The sequence below is a fragment of the Microcebus murinus genome, chromosome 1, assembly GCF_040939455.1.
Source record: "Microcebus murinus isolate Inina chromosome 1, M.murinus_Inina_mat1.0, whole genome shotgun sequence".
NCBI classification, from domain to species: domain Eukaryota; kingdom Metazoa; phylum Chordata; class Mammalia; order Primates; family Cheirogaleidae; genus Microcebus; species Microcebus murinus.
Window position 1 is genome coordinate 11921326 of NC_134104.1, and position 22465 is coordinate 11943790.

General features: G+C 48.2%; 2 protein-coding genes across 2 annotated transcripts in view; one reads left to right on the top strand and one right to left on the bottom strand.

Moving 5' to 3' along the window:
- The window catches only part of URB1 (URB1 ribosome biogenesis factor), a 71106-nt gene extending 69356 nt beyond the window's left edge, over positions 1-1750 (top strand). Inside the window, exon 39 of the mRNA XM_020284712.2 lies at positions 335-1750. Coding sequence (XP_020140301.2) covers positions 335-516 — 182 coding nt within the window. The 3' untranslated portion in view covers positions 517-1750. The remainder of the gene's footprint in view (positions 1-334) is intronic.
- A 1091-nt stretch (positions 1751-2841) lies between these two features.
- MRAP (melanocortin 2 receptor accessory protein) lies at positions 2842-22155 on the bottom strand. Its single transcript, XM_012780916.2, is given in 4 exon segments — positions 2842-3322; positions 3324-3408; positions 6208-6307; positions 21940-22155. Coding segments are annotated over 4 exon segments (504 nt in total). The 5' UTR covers positions 22046-22155; the 3' UTR covers positions 2842-3109.
- Between the last annotated feature and the right edge of the window lie 310 nt (positions 22156-22465).

A 22465-nucleotide genomic window follows, 5' to 3' on the forward strand; every position in this document is an offset into this window, starting at 1 on the left:
TTCCTCCTCATCCATACCACTGAGGAAATGATATGAAATGATTCTGGAAGGTTCTTCTCTGAGTTCAGTTCTGGTTCTTGGCATGGGTGGCTAGAACCAGGAAGAGACTTGTCTTATTGTACCTTTCTTTAGGGGATCCACATACATTCATCAGAAGACACAAATTATAAAATGAACAAAAAACATTAATGCGAAAGTCAGTTATTCGATTGGCAGACGTGTGGCGTGGTGCCTCTGGGCGGGTGGCAGGGCCCCTGCGTCGAGGGCGGGTGACTTGCTAGGCGCTGAGGAGGGAGGTGTGCATCCTCACGGCCTGTTTCTCACCCTCCCTCAGCCTCCGCAGCCTTCCTGGTGTCTCTGTACGTGAAGGACGTCTGGCTGGGGGCGCAGCGGCCAGACACCCTGCGAGCCCACGTGCGAATGGTCTGTGACGCCGCAGAGGATGTGCCCAGCAGTGGGCAGGAGGCCATTGTCGTGCTCTGCAGGGACCTCGCTGCCGCTGCCTCGGACGTGTGACTCGCTGCTGGCTGCGGACTCGCCCGGTGACCAGCGCCTCGAGCGGCAGCTTCTAGAAGGCTGGTGCGGTCGGGCGTTCCTGGGGAAGGCGTGTGAAATGGCAGGTTCAGCACGCTGACGCAGTTCTCTGACGAGAAGAGTTGAGAAGACTTTATTTAACCAACCAGTGGATCATAAACTCAAGGGCCTGTGTCCCAAGCACAGAGCTGCGGTGAGTGTGGGGCACTTCGGGCCAGTTAGGGAAGAGCCTCTCTCTCATTCTTCAGAGAAGTACCTTCAGTCGAGGTATTATAGTACTTCTGAGTGCAGAAGGGATTCGTGGATGTTAAAGCTAAAAATGTCAAAAAAATATGTCTGATATTTTTTGATGAGCGCAGAGAGTTGTGAAGGGTTTTTCCTAAGAAGTTGTAACAAAGTTTAGTGTGACTTTCTGAATAAATTGGTTCCTGCCAGCATTTGTTATTTTATTAAATAAAGGGATGTTACACTAAATCCTTAAAGTATAAAGTCTTTGCTTTGCAAAGACAACCCTGTATTTTTTAAAGTTATGGTTCAAGGAGGGGATTTTGAATTTTATTACTTCTTATTAATAAATCTCTATTTTTGTAAGGTTTTTGTGTTGTGCTCTAATTTGAGGTTAACAGGCTATTTTTATTCCATAGAGGCTTGCGTTTTATAGGTCAGAATTTGACTTTTAAGGTTCATGTATTAGTTGGTGTTGTAGCTGGAAAAGAAAGTCAATATGAAATTTCACAGTTTTCACAGATAAAATTCTTGTCTGTTTAAAACCCTCCTGCACACACTGGGCTCCTGGGGTCTGCTCTGTCACCTAGGAGGTGGCTGTCTTATTTGCCATATGATACACATAGTGCTGGAAATGGCTTGGTTTCATCTTACACGTTTACCCTTTGTATGCCACCAGTGTTCTTTAGAATGTTTTCTGTGTGTTTAGGTGACTTGCGGTTTTAACCAAGGCAAGAGTGATGCTTGTTTGCATGCATCACTTCCCCACAAATAGGGTGCATTGTCTAAAAAGCAAGGATCACCTCCCTCCTCTGTCTCCTTCCCTGCCCCCACCAAAAACCTCGCAGCAGTATTCCTCGAGACTAGGCTGAAGTGGAAATCCTGCATTTAAATCCAAGCCGCACTCACACAAGCACTGTTCCAGTAAAGGCTGCATTTCCTTTCTCTTCCCTTCCTGGTTCCCTGTTGTTTTACCTTTCTGCAGCCTGTGTGCAGAGACTCCTCTGGTTGCAGGCAGCTCTGCTGGCTTTGCTGAGGGGCTGGCTGGAAGGACAGTGGTCTGGGGAAGACCCTGAGCTCCAGGCCTCTGGGAGCGCAGGGAGGGGTGGAGAGGGGGGCAGGTTTCCACGACTCCCTCCTGGCCTCCAGGCCTCCACTGCCTCCTAGGTTCCTAGGTCCCAACGACTGGGGTGGGCTCATACCAGCTGACATGGCGACACCTTGCCCTCCCCTGTCATGAGCCCTGGGGAAGGGGGAGTTGCCCTGGAGCTCCCTGGTCCTGCCTGCCTTCCCTGGGTGCCCAAGCGCCAGCACTGGAGTGACTCTGTCCCCTCCTCCCTTTCTGCGGTGGGCTGCCCTCCAGGAGCATTCCAGTGGGTGGTACCTGACAGAAACAAGTCAGATACATGCTATGGTAGGTGGCAGCGAGCGCTCCAGAGCTGGCTTTCAGCTGAGTAAAGTGAGGACTCGTTCTCAGCGTCTCTGGAGCTTGTTTTCCCGCCTTCCCTGGAGGGTGGGGAGGCCGGGCCTGTCCCCACTGCATTATATTTTAAATGCTCTGGTACAAAATGGGTGGTGCAGTTATTTTAAAAATCCACCAGCCCCCTCCCTGCCTGAAAGCTGTGGGTTTTCAGGGCTTTGTAGTGTGATGTTGTCTCCCTCCCCTGGGACAGGGCTGCGGGGACTGGAGCACCAGATCCTTTGAGCATCTCAGATCTGTGGTCACATAGAGTCACATCCGGAATGGGACCCTTCCTGCGGCTTCAAGAGCTCCTCACGTTCTGTGATAGCATTTGGTTGTGGGCCCTGGCTGCCCTCCCTGCAGGAGAGATGCCTCGTGGCCTCTGTCTTTGAAAGTCTGCAGGGAGTTAGGGGTGTGACTCAGGTCCCCTGACCTGGCAGGGCAGACACCACCATGTCTGGGCGAGCAGGAGCATCAGTGGAAGATGGATGGGGCCCTTGTGGCTTCCCCAGTGCCCCAACCAAGCTACAGATGGACCAGGTGAACTTGGGGCTGAGGAAATGTTACAGAAGGAACAGGTAAGTAGCATCCTAAAGCTTAGTAAGTGAGTATCTTTTTCTCTTACTTTATATATATTTATTTTCCCGTCCTTCCCAAAGTGAACGTAAGCCATAAGGAAGCAGCTTAAGTGTGCCAAATAAAATCAGTACCTGGGACAACTCTTCTGTGCTCGAAGGACCATGTGCACGCCTTTGTCAGAGGCACGTGGTGTACCTCCTGTAGTCGCACTTTCTGCTATGTGCAGAAGGCCTCTAGAAAGACAGTGTGTGTCCAGGTTGGTTTGATGCACTGTTCGCTTAGCTATGGCCATGATCTACTGGTGTCAGTTCAGCAATTGACAGGTTTTGTCACCGGGACAGGCTCCCTGGGCTTGTCCTTGACGTCAGCTGATGCCTTGGGGCCCCCCATCAAGGGCCAGCTCCTGGCTTGGGGGAGCGAGGCTGAGGGGCTGTCCTGCTGCGGCCACTGGTCAGGGCCAGCTCTGCTCCCTGGGTCCTCCACCGAGCTTGGTGGAGCCTGTAAGGTCCCCTGGGGGGGCCTTGTGGCGTTGCAGGTGCCGCTGGATGCAGAGGGGCAGGTTGAGGCGGTGACTCCAGGGGCAGGTGTGGTGGTGCTGGGTGCTGTTCCTGCGGACAGAGCAGAATGAGGCAGGCGTCAGAGGAGCTGGCTGGAGGAGGGTCCGTCCCGGGCGCTTTGCTGCCACACCTTCCTACCTGCCCAGAGCCTGTAGGGAAGGTCACAGGAGCCACCCCTCAGGAGGGCCTCACAGAGGTGGCCATCGTAGAGAGAGCTCAAGAGAGAGGACATATTTTGTCTGGACCGAGGCCTCAAGTCTTTTCCTCGGGGTCACTTCCTCTTACATTCATTTACAAGTGGGACAGGTTTGACCTCCCTCCAGCCACGTATCTGAGCATAGCTCTTTTCCTATCCGGCCCCCAAGCCAGCTTGTATCTTGACTAGAAATGCATCCCTACTGGATGGTTCTTGCCCCTGGGAGGTGCTGGGGCAGGGGACATGGCTGCCTGGTGTGAGCCCCCGCCACCACTTCCCGCCTGCTTTTGGTGTCATCCATAAAATGGGACAGTAATCTCCTAGTAGCTGTCATCAGGATGAAATGAGGTGATGTACTGATGGCTGCCCAAGCTATAAAACAAGCTTGCACGTGGTTACGGTGCTCGTGTGAACGAAGAGCACCAGGAGGGACCTGCTGGGGCAGAGGCCTCCTGCCACATGGCGCTAGCCTAGGACATGCCCACCTTCCCTCCTGCCACCCCGCTGTGCCTGCCTTCCCAAGAGATCAACTCCTCAGGGAGGGACTCTCTTTCCTAAACCTCGCTAAGGATCAGCTTTGCTGCCAGAAGCATTCCACGTCTGTTGCCAAGTTCCTCGAGAGCATTTCCTTTACTGAGCCCTGCGGCCGGTCAGGACGAACAGCGTCATCAATTTGACCCTTTGAAATTGAAGCCCAGGAGGCCTGTGCCAACTGCTGAAGTGGCACTTGGCAGAGGCGGCCCCCATGTGCCCACCAGACAGAGGAACTTTCTGCCGGGAGGATTACTGACCACCCTTGCAAACTGCCCCTGACACAGGACTTCACCTCAGAAAAGTGGCAAAGAAAGATGACTTCATTCGTTTATCCCTCAGGTATCTGGGGAGAGGGGGCTTAAAACCTGCTTAAATTCAGTGTGAGTTCTAAAAACAAACAGAATGGATTTTCTTCATTGTTCCAATTCTGCCTCCCATGCCTGGCCAAAGGTGAGCAGAAACGACCTGGTGTGTGCAGACCCGGTGGGCGAGACTCCCAGGGGAGGGTGAGCACCAGGAGGGGAAGAGTCAGAGGCCCCTCCGAGGGAGCTCTGTGCTATGGCTTGACATGGTTTGTCCCCACCAAAACCCATGTGCAGGCTTAGTCCCCAGTGTAGTGGTGTCGGTAGCACGAGGCCCTAACCAGGAGCCGAGCAGAGGCCAGCGCCATGCCTCTTGGACTTCCCGGCCTCTAGAACCGTGACCCACATAAACCTCTTCTTTGTGAATTACCCAGTCTCAGGATTTCTGTCACAGCAACACTAAATGGACTAAATCATCCTGAAATTGCATGAATTCCCAGGTTCCTCACAGGAACTGGGGTGGGTAGGACCCCATCAGGTATAGAGCCTGCCCTCTGGTTCTCTCAGGGGCTCCAAGGCCCCTCACCTCTTCCTCTCTAGAACAGCTCTGCTCATCTCTCTCTGACGAGCTTCCTACGTTACTCATGGTTTCCTCTGCCAAAGACTTATGTCCACAGGGACATGAAGGTCCATACTGGTACCAACCCTCGTCCTGCTCCTGGACCACTCAGCACAGACCCCCATAACTGCGTGGTCCATCTCTCAGGTTCCTGAATGCAAATTCCAAAGACAGGAACCTGGGCCCAGCTCTTCTGCCAGGACACAGGGCATTGGCCAGTGTCTAGGGGATGGACCCTCTCTGGGTCAGTTGCCCACCATTGGTCTGGTCAGCTATGACAGGATGTAGGGTCCCTTGTAAGAACGGTCAGTAGGTCAGCAGCAGCTGTGGGGGCTGATTGACCTAGAAGGGAAAATGGGATGTCACCGCAGCTAATTGTTCAGTGCAGGGGAATTAACATAACCGGCCAGGTTCTAAGTACTACTTGGAGCTCCTGGATTTCTGCTCCATTTAACCACTGCAGTGCACAGCAGGTACTCAGTGAGAGATGGTGATTGTAGGTGCCTGAGTTAGGGCCCCATTTTCCTGGTGGCTGGCAAGACTTACCTGAAAGAGGGGTTATTTGGCTTTATTTTCTGTAGCAGCTTTACTGAGATGTATTTTACATGCCATAAGGCCCACTCACTTAAAGGATACTATTTAGTTCATTCACAGTTGCGCAACCACCACCATAAATCTAACAATTTTGTCATCCCCACAAGAAATCCATAGCAATCACCCCACCTGCAACTGGCCTCCCCCCAGCTTTCTGTCTGTCTGGATTTGCCCATTCTGGACATTTCATGTGAATGGGATGGTACATGTGGCCTTTGTGTCTGGCTCCTTTCACTTAGCACGATGCCTTCGAGATCCATCCGTGCTGTTGGCATGAATCAGTGCTTCATGCCTTTTTATTGCTGGGTGCTGCTCCATTGCATGGGTGTCCAGGCTGAGCATCCCAAATCCAAACATCTGAAATGCTCCAAAATCCAGAACTTTTCGAGGACTGACATGACGCTCAAGGGAAATGCTCACTGGGGCATGTCAGAGTTCAGATTTTGGATTTGGGATGTTCTTTCGGCAAGGATAATGCCAGCATTCCAAGGTCTGAAATCGGAAGCACTTCTGGTCCTGAGGATTGTGGATGAGGGCTTCTCAGCCTGTACCGATGCTCACCATTCTTGCATCTGAGTTACCCACATACCCACGCCCCTTCTTACCTCATCTGTGGGGAGCCTGACCAGGACATGTAGAGCAAGATGAGGAAGAGGAGCACCACGAAGGCAGCCAGGCTCACCCAGAAGGCAATGACAACAGAATCTGCAGGAGGAAGAGATGCAGCTTGATTAGGGCCCTGAGTGTAGGTGTCTGCTTTGTTGGGAAGTCTTTCCATTAACCATAAAAAGAAGAAGGAAGCAAGGAAGTGGCTTTTTCTCAGGGAAAAAACAGTGAATAAAATTGTATGGCTCCACTCAGAGGAACGACCTGAAGGGTGAGGTGGGCCTCTTTCCCCTTCTCTCCCGGGAGGGAGAAGAAAGGGCTATGTATGGGCAGCTCCGTGTGACAGGATGGAGCTCCTGTCCCTGGGAGTGATGCAGCACCTACCAGGGGCCTTCGGTGGAGCAGCTTCAGAGACCCCAAGGGTTCGAGACTTGGAAGGAGGACAGTGCGGCCCGGGGCCCTTACTGCTAAGGGGAGTTAGCCAAGACCTGCTCAGGCCGGGGATGGGTGAGGAAGAAAGACCAAGTCCCTTTCTCATCTCGGGGGCAGTGGCAGGAAAGAAAAAGCACTTTTGCAGCCGGTATTATGACTGTGCTTGTGGCCTGAGGCTAGAGGGGCCAGGAAAAATCAGGGAACGTACTTAGCCTCTTTGGGGCCCTGGGTAGCATCTGGCAGGTCAGGAGGGGACTTTCTCCTCTAGTTTGGGGACATTTGGCAAGTTTGGGGCCTCTAGTTTGGGGACATTTGGCAAGTTGCCAGGGAACAGCTGCAGTGGGGCAGTTTTTCGTGGTGGCTGCCCATGGCTACGGGCACAGGTGCGTCATTGGTGTCTGCAAGCCTCTTGTCCAGACCAACTGGATGACCGCCAGAACAAGATGCCCCAAGCTGGGATATTCTAGACACCCACCTGCATGTCTAAAAGAGGCAACCAAAGGATGGTGATTCAACAAGTGTTTATTGTGAGCCAGGCTCTGCGAGGGACCAAACCAGCACATGAGAAATTGCTGATGCCCTTCACCCCTCACTTCCTCTGAACTCCTGCTGCACTTCCGGTACTAGCCCTGCACAGCCTTGCGCTGTGTTCAAACGAAAAGATGCTGATGAGTGAACAAATGAATGAGGGCGTGGACAAACCACCGAAGGAATGGATGGGCTGTTAGAGATGTGACACCTCTACACAGAGGTGGGGGTAGAAGCTTGAGGGTGAAGTATTTGAGTAAAGGGTGTCATCTCTGCTCTCCATGAGCCTGGGTGGATGGAAGGAGAAACTGAGGACTTGTGAGTTGATCTTGAACCTAACGGTTGACGTTGAAAACAGAGTATAATAAAACTGTGAATCGTGAGTGTCCATTGCCTTGTAATGCATCAGCAACTTGGTCTTTACACTCTAGAGCAGGCGTCCTCAAACTACAGCCCGCGGGCCACATGCGGGCCACCTAGCACATTTATCCGGCCCTCCGTGTGTTTTTGCCGTGTGCTGCCTCTCCTGCTTTGCAGCCAACTCGTCCCGGGCCCACGGTGCACACTCTCGAACGGTCTGAGGGACAGTGAACTGGCCCCCTGTTTAAAAACTTTGAGGACCCTTGCTCTAGAGGGACAAGCTCAGCAAAGACACCCTCCACCCCTGCCAGGCTGGCTCTCAGGGCTTCTTTTTCCTGTCCTGAGCTGAGAAACTGACAGTGGCACCCTACAGCAGTAAACTGATTAGGGGGACCTCTGGGCTCCTGGAGGATGGGAAATGAGAGTGGACTGTCTGTCCTAAGCTGAAGGACTGTTAAAGAAGCCTCCAATTCTCCTGGCACTTCCTGCCCGCCCACTGGTCATTATTCTAACTCCCCAAGAGTCACAATTTATTTCATAACCCTTAAAGTATAAGAGTACATGTGCCTGCAGAAAATTTGGTTTGGGATTTTATTCTGTAAGGATGTTTTAGATTCCTGCAGACACTAATGCTCTTTTTCCTTCACAAAAATAATGCTGGATTTGAGGTCTTTCATACCTACATACGTTCAGCCAGGGACTCTAAGAAAACAGCTTCAAAAATGTAGCAGCTGAGAGCACCCCTTCTCCCGGGCTCAGGCTTGTCTGCTTTAGCCCTTGTCACTACTCCCAGACACTGAGCACAAAATGAGACCACACTGTTCATGGAACACAGTGTCTTCAGGCGAGTAGAATTTAAATTTTGTCAGACCAAAAAGGCGATCGGCAGCCACTAGCCATTTTCGGTACTATAATAAAATTGCTTTCATCATGCTCTGTTGAAAAAGGCAGCCAAGAAAATACGGTTCTTTTTCCTCTTCCTACTGAAGGTTCACCCAAGTGCTTGGAGAGAACATTTTGTTCCAAGGGCAAGAACTGCTATTCCCCAGCCATGGAAATGTTTAAACATCCCCATCTTTTCACAACAAGGAGACCCAGGCTGAGTTGACAATGAAACTGGGCTAGCCCTAGAAACTTCCCTGTCCTCCCATTCTTTCCTCCTTTCCTTCCCTTCCCCCTTCTCCTTCCCTTGCTCCTCTCCTCCCTCCCTCCTCTCTTTCCTTCCTTTCCCATCCACACTGGTGGGATGAAGGGAATTAGATATCATCAGTGGAGTGGCAAGAAATGATTCTGGGCACCAGGTGCGGTGGCCCAAGCCTGTAAATCCTTACACTTTGGGAGGCTGAGGTGGTAGGATCGCTTGAGGTTAGGAGTTTGAGACCAGCCTCAGCAACATGGTGAGACACCCATCTCTACAAAAAAATAGAAAAATTGGCCCCCTTGTCTCAAAAAATAAAAAAATGAAAAAGCAGAGAAAACACTTCTGGACAGTTTGAAGGGCTTCATACTTAGAGTTAACAAATTCATCCCATCAAAGGGCTCATAGAAGGCACTTCAGTTTTGTTGAGTGAAAACTGCTAAATCTTAGTTTTGGCATTCTTCCAAACACTACCAACATGTGAGTCCCAGAGTCCTAGCAAACAATCAGCTTTTTCAAGATCTTTCCCTTTTGGGGGAATAACAATGTGGTTAAGAGCCCAGGCTCTGGAGATGGATAGTTTTGAGTTCAAGTTCTACCTCAGCCATTTCCTAGCTATGTATGTCATCTTGCTCAATCTGGGATTTTTACATCTTGAAATCTGTTTGTTTATAAAATGGGGATGCCAGTAGCCATTATATGGGGTATTAGGATAATTAAATAAAACAATATGTATATATAATGCACATACAAACAGTTTCTTGTTCAATGGCCATGAAATGATTTTAACTAGAAATACAATTATTTCTGTTTAAGAGCGTTTTGTGGCAAGTTATGATATCACTTTGTCTTTCAAGCTCACTAAAATGTAAGCTGTAAGTAAAGGTAGCTGTGGCATAGATTGCTAGTTGTCAATCCTAATGTCTGCTCTTGCGTGCCTCCCTGGTAGTAGAACCCTTGCTTTTAGCTGGGCACATGGCTGCCTGGGATTAAGACTACATTTCCCAGGCTGCTTTTCAGCTAGAACCATGTGATGATTTCTGGCCAATGAGATGTGAGTGGAACCGTCAAAGGGTGGCTAAACTTCAGTACAGTTTGTCTTTTCTAACTCCCATACTCCATTTTGCTGCCTGAATGTGGATGTGATGATGGCCAGAGCATGGCTTGCAACATGAAGATGAGGGACACATCCTAGGGATGGCAGAGCAATGAGCTAGCAGGAAGCTGGACCCTAAGGATTTTGTGGATTCGACTCAACACCCCACTTCTGCAGACTTTTACATAACAGAGAAACCAGCTTCTGTTTCATTGGGTACTCTGTTAGTTGTAATCAATTTTCTTACCATGTCAGTAAAGAAACTTAACTTTCTCCATGAACATACCAGAACTTAAAAATCCAGATGAAGGCTGACCTTCAAAAGAATCATCCTTTCTCTACGATGGAGTCATATCATTTTTACTAAAATACTTATATTGATCAAACATTTATAGAACTCCTCTTTTGGAATTACCTTCAAGGACTAGTTTGTAAATCAATCTCTCTCTCTCCTTCCCCCCACCCCCACAATTTTGCTATTTTATGAGATTATATTTCATTTTTGATACCCAGATGGTATCAATCAGCTTAATCACCCAGTTCATTCACCTGACTTGTTTCTGGGTGAATCTTAACTATTTTCAGAAAGAAAATCCATCCTCAAAATATAGACATAATTTATTACTATGTATGTTTCATAGAATGTGCTGTGACCATCAAAAGTCAATTCCAAAAAGTTTTTGAGCAATAACAGAATCTATCAAGCATAGTACCTCCCTGGGGTAGTTTGCTGGAAATGTATTCAGAGGTAAACATTCTGGGATGTTGTTTAAAAATCACTTTTAGGCCTGGCATGGTGGCTCACAACTGTAATCCTAACACTCTGGGAGGCTGAGGCGGGTGTATTGTTTGAGCTCAGCACTTCGAGACCAGCCTGAGCAAGAGTGAGCCCACCATCTCTACTAAAAAAATAGAAAGAAATTAGCTGAGCAACTAAATATACATATAAAAATAATTAGCCGGGCACGGTGGCGAATGCCTGTAGTTCCAGCTACTCGGGAGGCTGAGGCAGGAGGATTGCTTGAGCCCAGGAGTTTGAGGTTGCTGTGAGCTAGGCTGATGCCACAGCACTCTAGCCCGGGCAACAGAGTGAGACTCTGTTTCAAAAAATAATAATAATAATAATAATAAAAATCACTTTCACTAATTAACGTTATGCCCATGATGCTGACCATTTGCTGAAGAGTTTGAAGTCACAGTTAAAGTTGTAGCCTGAAATCGATTGCTCTGAATGAGAGAAAAAAGTTGCATGCAGGTCCTTTGTTCAATCTGTACCTTGAATTCTCTATACTGTGTTGAGAAGAGATTGGTTAGTGGTGTTTTTGTTCTGCTCGCAGCTCTCGGAGAAGCAGATGAACAGACTGTCTTATTATTGAAGCTGCCAGAGGCAGCGAATCAGTGGAAGTCACTATGAACTATGACAAATTCTTTCTACCCCCTAATTAAAGGGAAGGAGATATATTGACCCAAAAGGTAAATAATAGAGCATTAAAGCCAGGCATTACTCAAGGGGAATCAGTCCATCTTGCTGCTTCTCTGCGAGTGAACATTAAGCCAGTCCCTGGAGACTCATCCTATTAGAATAATCTGTATTGCTGCTATAAGATTAGAATGTGGGATTGGCAGTGCCTAGAGACTCATCCTGTTAGAATAATCTGTATTGCTATTATAAGATTAGAGTATGGGATTGGTTTTCATCTAAACTCAGCCTCTGAAAAGGGCACAGATAGAAAAATCAAACATACAGTCCATTCAGGCAGAGCCTCAGAAAACAGATGTGCATTTTTCACCTTGTCGACAGTGTTGGGGAAATTCTTAACTTTTCATTGAAACAGTCAGAAGCTACCTCCAAAAATCACAAGGGTGCAGTGATTTTCACTTCCTTGCAAAACATACCTGTAACAAAATCACACCAGGTTTTGTTACAGGCACTTTCCCTGGGAAAGGGCAGCCCACAGCCTTCAACTCGGCATTGAAAAAAAAAAGCATAAATCCCTAGATGTTTCCAAATATCTGCCCAACCATGGTGGAATATATTCCAGCATATGGATATGAACACAAAAATCTTAACACCCATCCTGCTTGTTAAGTTAAAATAGGATCCCTGAGTATTTTTCTTTTAATTCTGACTCTTCTCAAACCCAGCCTGGCCTGCCACATCTCAGCCTGCGACCCCAGGGGACCTTCTACCCAGAACCTCTGAGCCAAAGCTTTGCCTCTTTATGCCCACCTTGAAGCGCCCCTGGGCTCTCAGAGCCACTCCCAGCCTCTCCTGTCTTTGACATGCACTGCTACAGAGGTTTCCAGAACTGGAGTGTGATGTTTTCCAGTTTGTTTGACCAACAAGGGGACCCAGGTGAAAGATTCATCAGCAAGGAAGCCAGCAAAGGTGACCCGCTCTTTGCAGCGTGGTGGCTGTCCACCCTCACCTAAACTCATGCTGGCCTGACCCTGCCTCTAAAGGCATATTACAGAGCATCCCTGAGACCACCTGACACTGCCTTTAGCTGATTATTACAGAAAGCAAAAGTGACATAGTGATAGTGATGTCTATCATTCACAGTGTGAATGATAGCTTCTGTTTTTGCATTCTTTAAAAAATCTTTTAGAGAGAGGGTCTCATGCACAGTGTGAATAATGGTTTCTGCTTATTTATTTATTTATTTATTTAGAGATAGAGTCTCACTCTGTTGCCCTGGCTAGGGTGCCATGGTGTCAGCCTAGCTCACAGCAACCTCAAACTCCAGGGCTCAAGCAATCCTTCTGTCTCAGCCTCCTGAATAGCAGGAACTACAGGCATGTACCACCATACCTGGCTAATTTTTTCTATTTTTGGTAGAGATGGGATCTCACTCTTGCTCAGGCTGGTCTCCAACTCCTGAGCTCAAACAATCGGCCCACCTTGGCCTCCCAGAGTGCTAGGATTATAGGTGTGAGCCACCGAGCCCGGCCTGCATTTTTTAAAACATTTTTTAGAGACAGGATCTCGCTCTGTTGCCCAGGTTAGAGTGCAGTGGCATGATCATAGCTCACTGCAGCCTCCAACTCTTGAACTCAAGTGATCTTCCTGCCTCAGCCTCCCAAGGATTTGAGACCAAAGTCGTGTGCCACCATGTCTGACTAATTTTTTAAAAAATTTTTTTGTGGAGATGGGGTCTTCACAGGCTGATCTCGAATTCCTGACCTCAAGTGATCATCTGGCCTCAGCCTCCCAAAGTGCTGGAACTACAGGCATGAACTGCCATGCCTAGCCTGTTTCTGTATTTTTTAGAATTTTTTTAGTAGACTTATTTGAATTCAAATGCTGAGAACAAAAGTACACAGGAGATATTCATTTGACACACAGTGGTGGAAGAAGTTTTGCTCTCCCCAAGGCCATTGTTTATAATAGCAAAATCCAGGAAACATTCTATATGTTCAAAGCCATAAATTTCTAGAACATCATGCAGTTATTTATAAAGTTTGTTGAAGAATATTTAATGACAGGAAAACATCGTTAGGCCAATGAGAAGGGAGTACAAAACACACACACATAATGAGACGTTCTGAGGGCCTGGGAGTGAGAACTTCCACATATGAATTTTGGCCCTTAAAATCAAGGAAAGATGATCTTGGATGGGGTTCAGACCTCTTTGGAGAAGGTGTAGTTCGCCCACCAGATAGCAGAGGTGGTGGCTGGTTTAGCCAGGGCCTGGGCTGATCTGAAGCTGATGGACCAACGATAAACAACCTTCTATTGACTAGCCTAAAAAAATAAATAAATAACCAACCTTCCAGAGCGCTGGTGGGGAGCAGGTGTGGGGGTGCAGCCAGGACACAGTGTGTGTCCCCAGCCACAGGTGGTTGTGTGCAGGCTGCACAGAGGTTATTGGCCCACTGAGGTTGCAAGATGTCAGAGGGGCCACTCTCTGGCCAGTGACTGGGGCTGGTGCCATCAGATGTCCTCGCACCTGCACTGCCACCCCCACCCCACCCTGACCCTCCTCTGATGCCTCTTCAGAGCCCTGTCTGCTCGCTTTAAAGGAGAAGCACTGAAAACAACCCCATCGTTTATCTCAGCGTATTTTGAAGGGTGCATTCAGAGCTGAGGGGCAATAAATGGATAGCTGACACAGACATTCATCGTGCAAGCTAATAACGTGTGCAAAAGCTGCCTGTTTCATGTTGGTTTCCCTACTCATCCATTCAGCGAAGGTGTATTATGTGCCAGGCAGGATTCAGTAGCAGGGTCCAGGTTCCATTCCCTGGATCCTATGTCCTGGTAAGAATCTGCCCAGTGATCACTACAAGCGTCCTGGGAAGAGTCCTGGAGGCATCGGAACCCCAGTTCTGTGAACATCAAGCTGGGCCCCCTTCAGCAAGCCACTTGGCTTCTCTGGGCCCGGTACCCCTGCATGCTTCTGTTTCTAGGACACCATAGCTTACTCACTTATTCTGTTGGCCTCTGCCTGCCAGACTGCCAGCTCTTAAGGGCAGGAATCTTCCCAACTTTACACGTCTAGCCCCAGCAGCTCACAGCTAGTCCTGGCCAGGTGTCCCTTACACCCTCAAATATCCCTTAAACTGGAGGGATGATTTTAACAAGCAAACTGGCCCTTGTCTCGTCTCTGCTCACAGTGTTACCTGACTCCCCACAGCTTGCAGGAAGTCCTCTGAGGCTGGCCTGCGAGAATCTGTGGCCTGTAGCTATAACTCTGTCACTCTTCCTGAAAACGCCCTCCTCTTCATCCTTCAAAAGGCAGCTCCTCTATGTAGGGAATTGAACTGTTCTCTACCAACGTGGGCCCTTTGTCTATCAGGCAAATTCCCTTTGACTGTTTTGCTTCACTGTATCTTTCCTGGGAAGCCTCCTGCACCCCCTGGGACCCATCTGTCCCCAGACCTCTTAACTTCTCCCTAAGGGTGTCCTGTGCTCGGCTAGAACCATTTGCAAACCTCCGGCATAACACCATCAATCGAACAATAGCTTATTAATGACCTCTGTCTCCCACTTGGCTGGACAAAGGCAGATAAATACAGAGCAGCCTGTCTGATCTCCCTATCAAGTGTCCTCTGCAGAAAGGGCTTTTCTAGAACAAAAAGTCTTAAGGGACATCACAACCAGATGCAGTACATCGACGTGGGTCGGACAAAGCAGCTCGTAGGCACGTGCTGGGGAAAGTTGAATATAGACTGAGGACTAAACGCTACTAAGAAACAATGATTGGGATGTTTTAGGTGTACCGATTTCACGTTCTTTGTTAATAGTTTCCTAGTGAAGCATTTGGTGGAGGAATGTCACGATGTCTGTAATCCACTTGGCAATTCGTCACCATACAATGGATAATAATCGTAACAAAATAGTTCTTGAACAAAAGTCAAGGGCACGGATTTAGTCCTTTTGCTTTTGTGCCTCGAGCTCCCAGTGCAATGTCTAGCCCATAACGGACAGTCACACAATTTTGACTGTTGAGTTAAACACAAGCAAAGGCAAGAAGGTAAGCAAAAGCAGCATGTGTCTCTGGCATGGTGAGGAAGTGAGTCTCACTGGGAAGAATGGAGAACTAAATTCACAGGACCAATTTCAGACGGCCCACATGAAGGAATAGGGGGACTCAGGCTTATTGGGTACAGCAGGAACAGAGAGTAAGGACAGGGCACGAGGCTGAGCCTGGAGTCCCTCCTGCACAGTGACACTGTGAAGAGTCGCACAGGTTGTGCACTGCTCAAGAAAGCCCAGCCGAACGGGCTGTGACTAGCTGTGTGCCCAGAGGAAGAGGCTTTTTTCGAATTTTCTTTACGATACGAGTTAGTGGCAGCTCTGTTCCTATGTTTGTGGGACTTGAGGAAGAGGAGAATTAGGGTGACCATCCTGATGCATTGGCCTTTCCCAGGATGTAGAACTTTCCATGCTATCACTGGAACTGTCCTGGGAAAACTTAGAAGGTGGGTCTGTCGTCTTAGTCCATTCGGGCTGCTGTAACAAAATAGCATACACTGGGTGGCTTATACACAACAGCAATTTATTCCCCACAGTTCTAGAGACTGGGAAGTCCAAGATTAAGGACGGCAGGCTGGCGTCTGGCGAGGGCCTGCTTCCATAGAGGGTGTTTCTGCTGTGTCCTCGCAGGGCAGAGGGGAGAACCCTGGTCTCCCCAGCCCCCTATGAGGCCACTGACCCCATTCACGAGGGCAGAGCCCTCCCAAGGGTCCCTTCTCCTGACACCATCACTCTGGCGGGTTTGGGGTTCACACATGAATTTTGGGGGAACACAAACATTTAGGCCAGACAGTCGCCCCAAGGAGAATGCAGCGAGGGAGAGAAGACAGAGACTGAGATGAGGCCGGGCGCGGTGGCTCTCGCCTGTAATCCTAGCACTCTGGGAGGCCGAGGCGGGCGGATTGCTTGAGGTCAAGAGTTCGAAACCAGCCTGAGCAAGAGCGAGACCCCGTCTCTACTATGAATAGAAAGAAATTAATTGGCCAAATAATATATAGAGAAAAAAATATTAGCCGGGCATGGTGGCGCATGCCTGTAGTCCCAGCTACTTGGGAGGCTGAAGCAGCAGAATCGCTTGAGCCCAGGAGTTTGAGGTTGCTGTGAGCTAGGCTGATGCCACGGCACTCACTCTAGCCTGGGCAACAAAGTGAGACACTGTCTCAAAAAAAAAAATAGAGACTGAGATGGAAGACAGAGACTCCCAGAGGCCGGGGGAGGAAGGACGTGAGGGAGGCAGGTTGGGGGTTTCTGAAGGGGTGTTGCAGGAGGTGGGCGCAGAGCCTAGTTGCAGGGACCCAGAGAAGGAGGAAGCAGAGGAGCTGGTGGCCACTCGCTCAGGAAGCGTGGCGTCCGGAGGTGGAAGAGCCAGTGGCTGATGGTCCAGCGGGGCGGTGGGATGTGCAGCATGTGTGCGTTGGACGCAGAGGAGGAAGCCAGTGGAAGACGCAAGAGGCTGGGGGCGGAGGTGTCCCTCCCCCCAGACTGAGCATGGGAGATGTGGGGGTCATGACAGTGCTCTGACGCATGGACATGCTGGGTCCCTCTGCCAGTTCAGCTACGCCCACGCTCAGCGCCCTTGTGACCAGGTCCCCGGACATTCTGCCGTGGCTACTGTTCCTGGGACTCAGCGGGCTCCCATGTCCCCTCTGCCACCTACAATAGTCTTCGGCTGGTGACCAGTTTGTTTGGTTCCCATCACCGTGCTGCGAGTGTTTGTTTTGATGCCAGGAGCCTGTCAGCCTCAAGGTGACATGGGTAGAAGTGGCTGCCTGTAAACATTTATTTATTTTTTCAAATATATTTCTTTCTTCTCAGAGTGTAGGGAAGTTGATTTAAAAAAGAAGAATAAGAATATTTCATTCTGGCTCATGTCTATAATCTTAGCACTCTGGGAGGCCAAGGCAGGAGGATTGCTTGAGGCCAGGAGTTCGAGACCAGCCTGAGCAAGAGTGAGACCCCCGTCTCAAAAAAAACCAAAAAAACAAAATAAATTTTTTTTAAAAAAGAGGATTCTTGTCAAAATGAACTAAATCAAATGTCTAAAATTCCATCAAACCACCCTTATATTGATACCAGCTGACAACAACACAACTTTCTACAGACTCAGGGTCCTTGTCCTTTCCTGCTGAGCTCGGCCCTCCACTGGGGAGGGTGGCCCCCGCCCACCCACTGGGCCCCAGTCCCAGACAGGCCCAGGGAAGACAGGGACGGCCCAAGGAAGTTCTCAGTTTCCCCTCAGGATCGGGGGGCAGAAGGTTATTGGAAACAGCGTGTAGAGTAGGAGTCCATCTGTGTGGGGGTGTGGCTGCGTGCGTTTGCATGTATGTCCACATGCACACACACGTGTGTGTCTCTGTGTACACGAGTGTACGGACACAGGAAAACTCTAGCTGGCTGGGCACTGAGATGTGTTAATATTGACTTTTTTCCTGAGTGGTGGGGTGAAGTAATTAATTTACTATCTAAACCTTTCACTAAGAGCATTTTCACCTTTAAAATATATATTTCTAAAAACCATCACACGCATTGCCATATTTGATCCAGATTCTTTTTTTACGAGAACAGAATGAAAATATTCCAGATACAGTTGGAACCTCGTCTATCCTATTGGGCCCCCTCCAGGGGAAACCACGGCCTTGGAACTGATGTGCACAGTGGTGCTCTGCCGTGCATGTGTGGCCGCATTAACAACATAACATGTGGATGTTTATGCTCATAAATTATGCAATTATGTGTATGTTAAAAAATTATGCAAAGTATACAATTAATTATAATACATTCATTTATAATTTAAGTCGATGTAGTTACAAATGATATGATTATTAATGATTCATATCATTTAATTCTATTGGATGTATCATTTTGCCTCTTGCTTTTTTCCTTGATCACATTTTAGTGATTAATTCATATCGACACGTGTAGATCTGGTTCACGCACTGTAACTGCTGTGTGTTAGTGGTTGTAGGAACACAACCACTGTTTATCCCATCTCCTGTTGGTGACTATCAGCTCATTTTCAGCTTCTGGCTCCACAAACAGTGGACTCCACGGGTTCTAGCATTGCAGCAGGCCTACAACGGGGAATGCTGAATTGTGTGTCCCGTGGGAATCTTCAACTTTTCCAGTCCTTGCCAAGTGGCTCTCTGAAATGCTAGACTCAATTTTCATCCCATCAGCACCGTATGCCAATTCTAATTTCTATACTTCCTGCCCCAACACTTCGAATATCAATCTTTTAATTCCTGCTAATCCAGCGGTTGTGATGGGGCACCTCATTGCGCTTCCCCAATGCATTTCCTCGACCACTTGTGAAGCCGATCATTTCTCATATGCATGGGCCATTTGAATACCCTCTTCTGTTACTCTTTTTTTATATCCTTTGCCCATATTCCTACTGTTCTTTTTCTTGTTGAATTATGGGTTGTATCATATTACGAAATAAAGTGGTTTCCATTTTAAGAAAAAAAAATATTTCCAGGGTAGTTTCCAAAAATATGGGATAACGGTCACTTTCTTGTTCCTTGAAAACCCCAGGTACTCGGCTGCCTCAGAACCCTTGCCCAGCTGTCCCTGCGTGGAAGGCTCCTTTCTGAGATGTCCTCACGGCTCCACGGCTCACCTCCTCCCAGGTCGCCTTGGGTGGGCTTCACCTGCTGCCCTGTTCAAGGATGCCCCAGCTCCCCCTGCTCTGGTTTTATTATTTTGCGGTAAACCACATAGTACCATCTGCCATATGTTCCCTGTTGATGATGCACTGAAGACTGCTTCCCATTTTTAACACTTCTCCCATGGAGAGGTGGGTTCTAATTCTCTCCTCCTGCTGGCTAGCTTTATTGACACATCTGACCAGGGTCACACAGCCAGTAAGTGGCAGAGCTAAGACATGAATCCAGAGGGCTGGCTCAGGAGTCCCTGTGCCCAGCCTCTCACAGCCCCTGCATCCTGGCCTGTCCCCCAGAAAAAACTCGCAAACCACCTATTTGGGGTTTAAATATTCTTGTGGAGTGGAGGATTTTGTCTGGCCCCAAACTTCTCTTTTAAAGAAAATAGAAATTAAATTCACATAAGGCATAAAGACTGGGATACCTATGATACAAACAGGAATAAAAGAGGCCTGAAGGAGCATCTCTGTGTGTGTGTCAAAGACCCCTGACATTCACGGGCTTAGTGGGTAAAATGGTATCAGTTATCTTCTATAATAAACTTGGAATTAACCTCCTCAGAAACTAAGACACCTTTGAAACAAAATATTTTTTGAAGATTGATTTTTTTTTTTTTTTTTTGAGTCAGAGTCTCACTCTGTTGCCCAGGCTAAAGTGCCGTGGCATCAACCTAGCTCAAACTCCTGGGTTCAAGTGATCCTACTGCCTCAGCCTCCCAAGTAGCTGGGACTACAGGAATGTACTACCATGTCTGGCTAATTTTTTTCTATATATTTTTAGTTGGCCAATTAATTTCTTTCTATTTTTAGTAGAGACAGGGTCTCGCTCTTGCTCAGGCTGGTTTCAAACTCCTGACCTTTAGCGATCCACCCGCCTTGGCCTCCCAGAGTGCTAGGATTACAGGCGTGAGCCACCGCACCCGGCCACGATTGATTTCTTGATAGAATTTAATTTCCTTGGGTTTCCAATAACCTGGGTGACGTTCTTCAAATTATAGATTTCACATTTTCCATTGTCTATATGCAGAATTCGAAGGAAGTTATGATGTCTGTCCTCTAAGATGTATAACTCGAAAAACTTCTATAAAAATACCAATAGCTGTTTAATCTTTGTGGGGGGCGGTCCCAGCAACTGGTCTTTATAGGTGTCAAGCCCCCAATATTTAGGGTGTCTGGGGACCCAGCGACTGGCCCTTCCCTGGCTACATCTTCCTCACTGAGGTGATCTTTGTCAGATTTGGGAGCTTAGGGGGGGACTTGCTTATTTTGCCTCATTTCTATGATCAGCAGGCTGTAAACTTCCAACTCTAGTTCATGTGTGCAAGAGAGAACACTTTTTCAAAGCTCACATGTAACTTAGAGAACACTAACCTCTTTTCCCAGAAATGGAAGTTGTTTATGGGTTAAGAGGGAGAAGGCTGAGATAGTGAATACTAAAATGGTAAACTGACACCACCTCCCCAAAGCTTCAGAGCCCACATGGTGACCCAGCAGGGTGTCTGGCTCCCAAAAAGATGGGAGTGACTGAAGCTGACCCAGAATTTTATCTAATTTGTGTTCATTGAAAAAAAGAAAACTTTTCTGAAGCCTACATTTGTTTTGTTCAGATCAATATGCATCCTGAAGTTCTAAACTTTTGGCAGTATGTAAGAGTGAGCTTTTATCTCTGTTCTGCCTCTTTCTTCTTATGGGTCTTGCTTCTTGTGAGTTGTACAGCGCGTGTAAAAATCTGCATTTCGATTTCGAGATTATCTACCTTGCATTGGAAAACACACACCAAGCCTGCCATCCCCCCAGAAGCTTTAGCACAGCGCTGGGGACATGGTCAGTCCTCAGCAGATGTGGACGGGTACTGCACTGGACATCTGGAAGTTGTAAATGAAACTGGAAACAAGAACGCTACCTAACGAGATAGTCTAGATGGCTGTCCCCAAGAGTTCCACTTGGGCTTTCCCTCACTTTATTAGTCACATTCAGTTTTGAATGGGTGTGTAAATGACTCTCTGTCTTCCATAGAAAAGGCACCTCATTCCTTTGATAGACACAATAGGGGTGAAATAGACACAAGAGTAAGTGAAAGACCCAAGGAGCCCAAGACTTCTTAAGCCATAGCCAATGGACAGGTTTCTAGTGCTAAGATCCAATATTCCAGGCTTTTGTTTTTGCTTTGTTTTTCATGCTCATTTCTGTAGCTCACTTGTTATCTTTGCCTAGTAGTTGGACTGATCAGAGAAGATTGTCCACAAAGGGCCACATTACCCAAGAGATAAGGAACAGGAGGGCAGATGAGTGAAAGGATGCCGACTCTAACTCATGCTGGTTTGTCCTTGCAGAAACCATGAAGATTAAACATTTAATGGCATTTTAATAGAAATTCTCAAGTCCTACATCTTAGGGGTGGAGAGAATAACTCTCCTAAACCTAAACACAAACAATGGAAAAGGCAAAATCTACAAATCTCACTCGGCTTGCTGGAGCCCCAAACAAATTAAACTTTATCAAGAAGAAATCTAGCGACAGAGCAAGACCTGGTCTCAAAAAAAAAAAAGAAAGAAAGAAAGAAAGAAATCTATCTTAAAAGAAATATTCTGCCAGCCTGAACAAGAGCAAGATCTGTCTCTACTAAAAATAGAAAAATTAACTGAGCGTGGTGGCATGCACCTGTAGTCCCAGTGACTTGGGAGGCTGAGGCAGGAGTATTGCTTGAGCCCAGGAGTTTGAGGTTATGGTGAGCTGTGATGAGGCCACTGCACTCTAGCCTGGGCGACAGAGTGACACTCTGTCTCAAAAAAAAAAAAAAAAAAAAAAATTCTGCTTCCAAAGGGTCTTAGTTTCTTAGCAGGGTGATTCCAAAGTTGGTACAGAAGACGACAGACACAGTTTTGCCGCCAGGCCATTTATGTCTACGTGTGCCCTGGCCACGTATTGTTGCTTACCTGTGACATTTACCAGAGTTAAGTGAATACAGAAAAGGCCAGAAGTGCCCAGTCATTTGGGCCAACCCCCTGCCTGCCCGGCTTCCCTAGTTCAGACTTACGTTTGTGGGCTTTCAGCTTCTTCTCGTCCACAGGAATGAGGTCCAGGTAGTCCAGGTAGTATTCATAGCTGTAGTACGGGGCGGAGGCGTTGGTCCCGTTGGCCATGTCTGCAGCACCGGGAAGCCAGTGTCCGGGCCAGAGGGCTCGCCTCCAGGGCCGGGTGCGGAACCCGCGGAGGAGATTGCCCAAGTGATTTCTGTATGAACAATGAATCATCAAGTGTGTCTGTGGGTCTCCAGGCTCAAGGCTTGCCCACTTATCAGAGCCGTTTCGCTGGAAGAAAGGTCAGGGGGTGTGCCTGACATCTTCAGCATACAAACAGAGCCTCCCATCCTGCCCCTTCTTGATAAAACTCCAAAGCAAACAGAGCTGGGAGGCGGGCTCCCGAATGCCCCCTGCATAAGGACAGACAGCTACGCAGGACACAGACGCCCCATGCCTCTCGAAAGAGAAGATGCCCACTAGGGCGACAGAGGACAATCGCTTTTTGCCTTAAATACTGGAAAAGTTACCAACATCAAAATG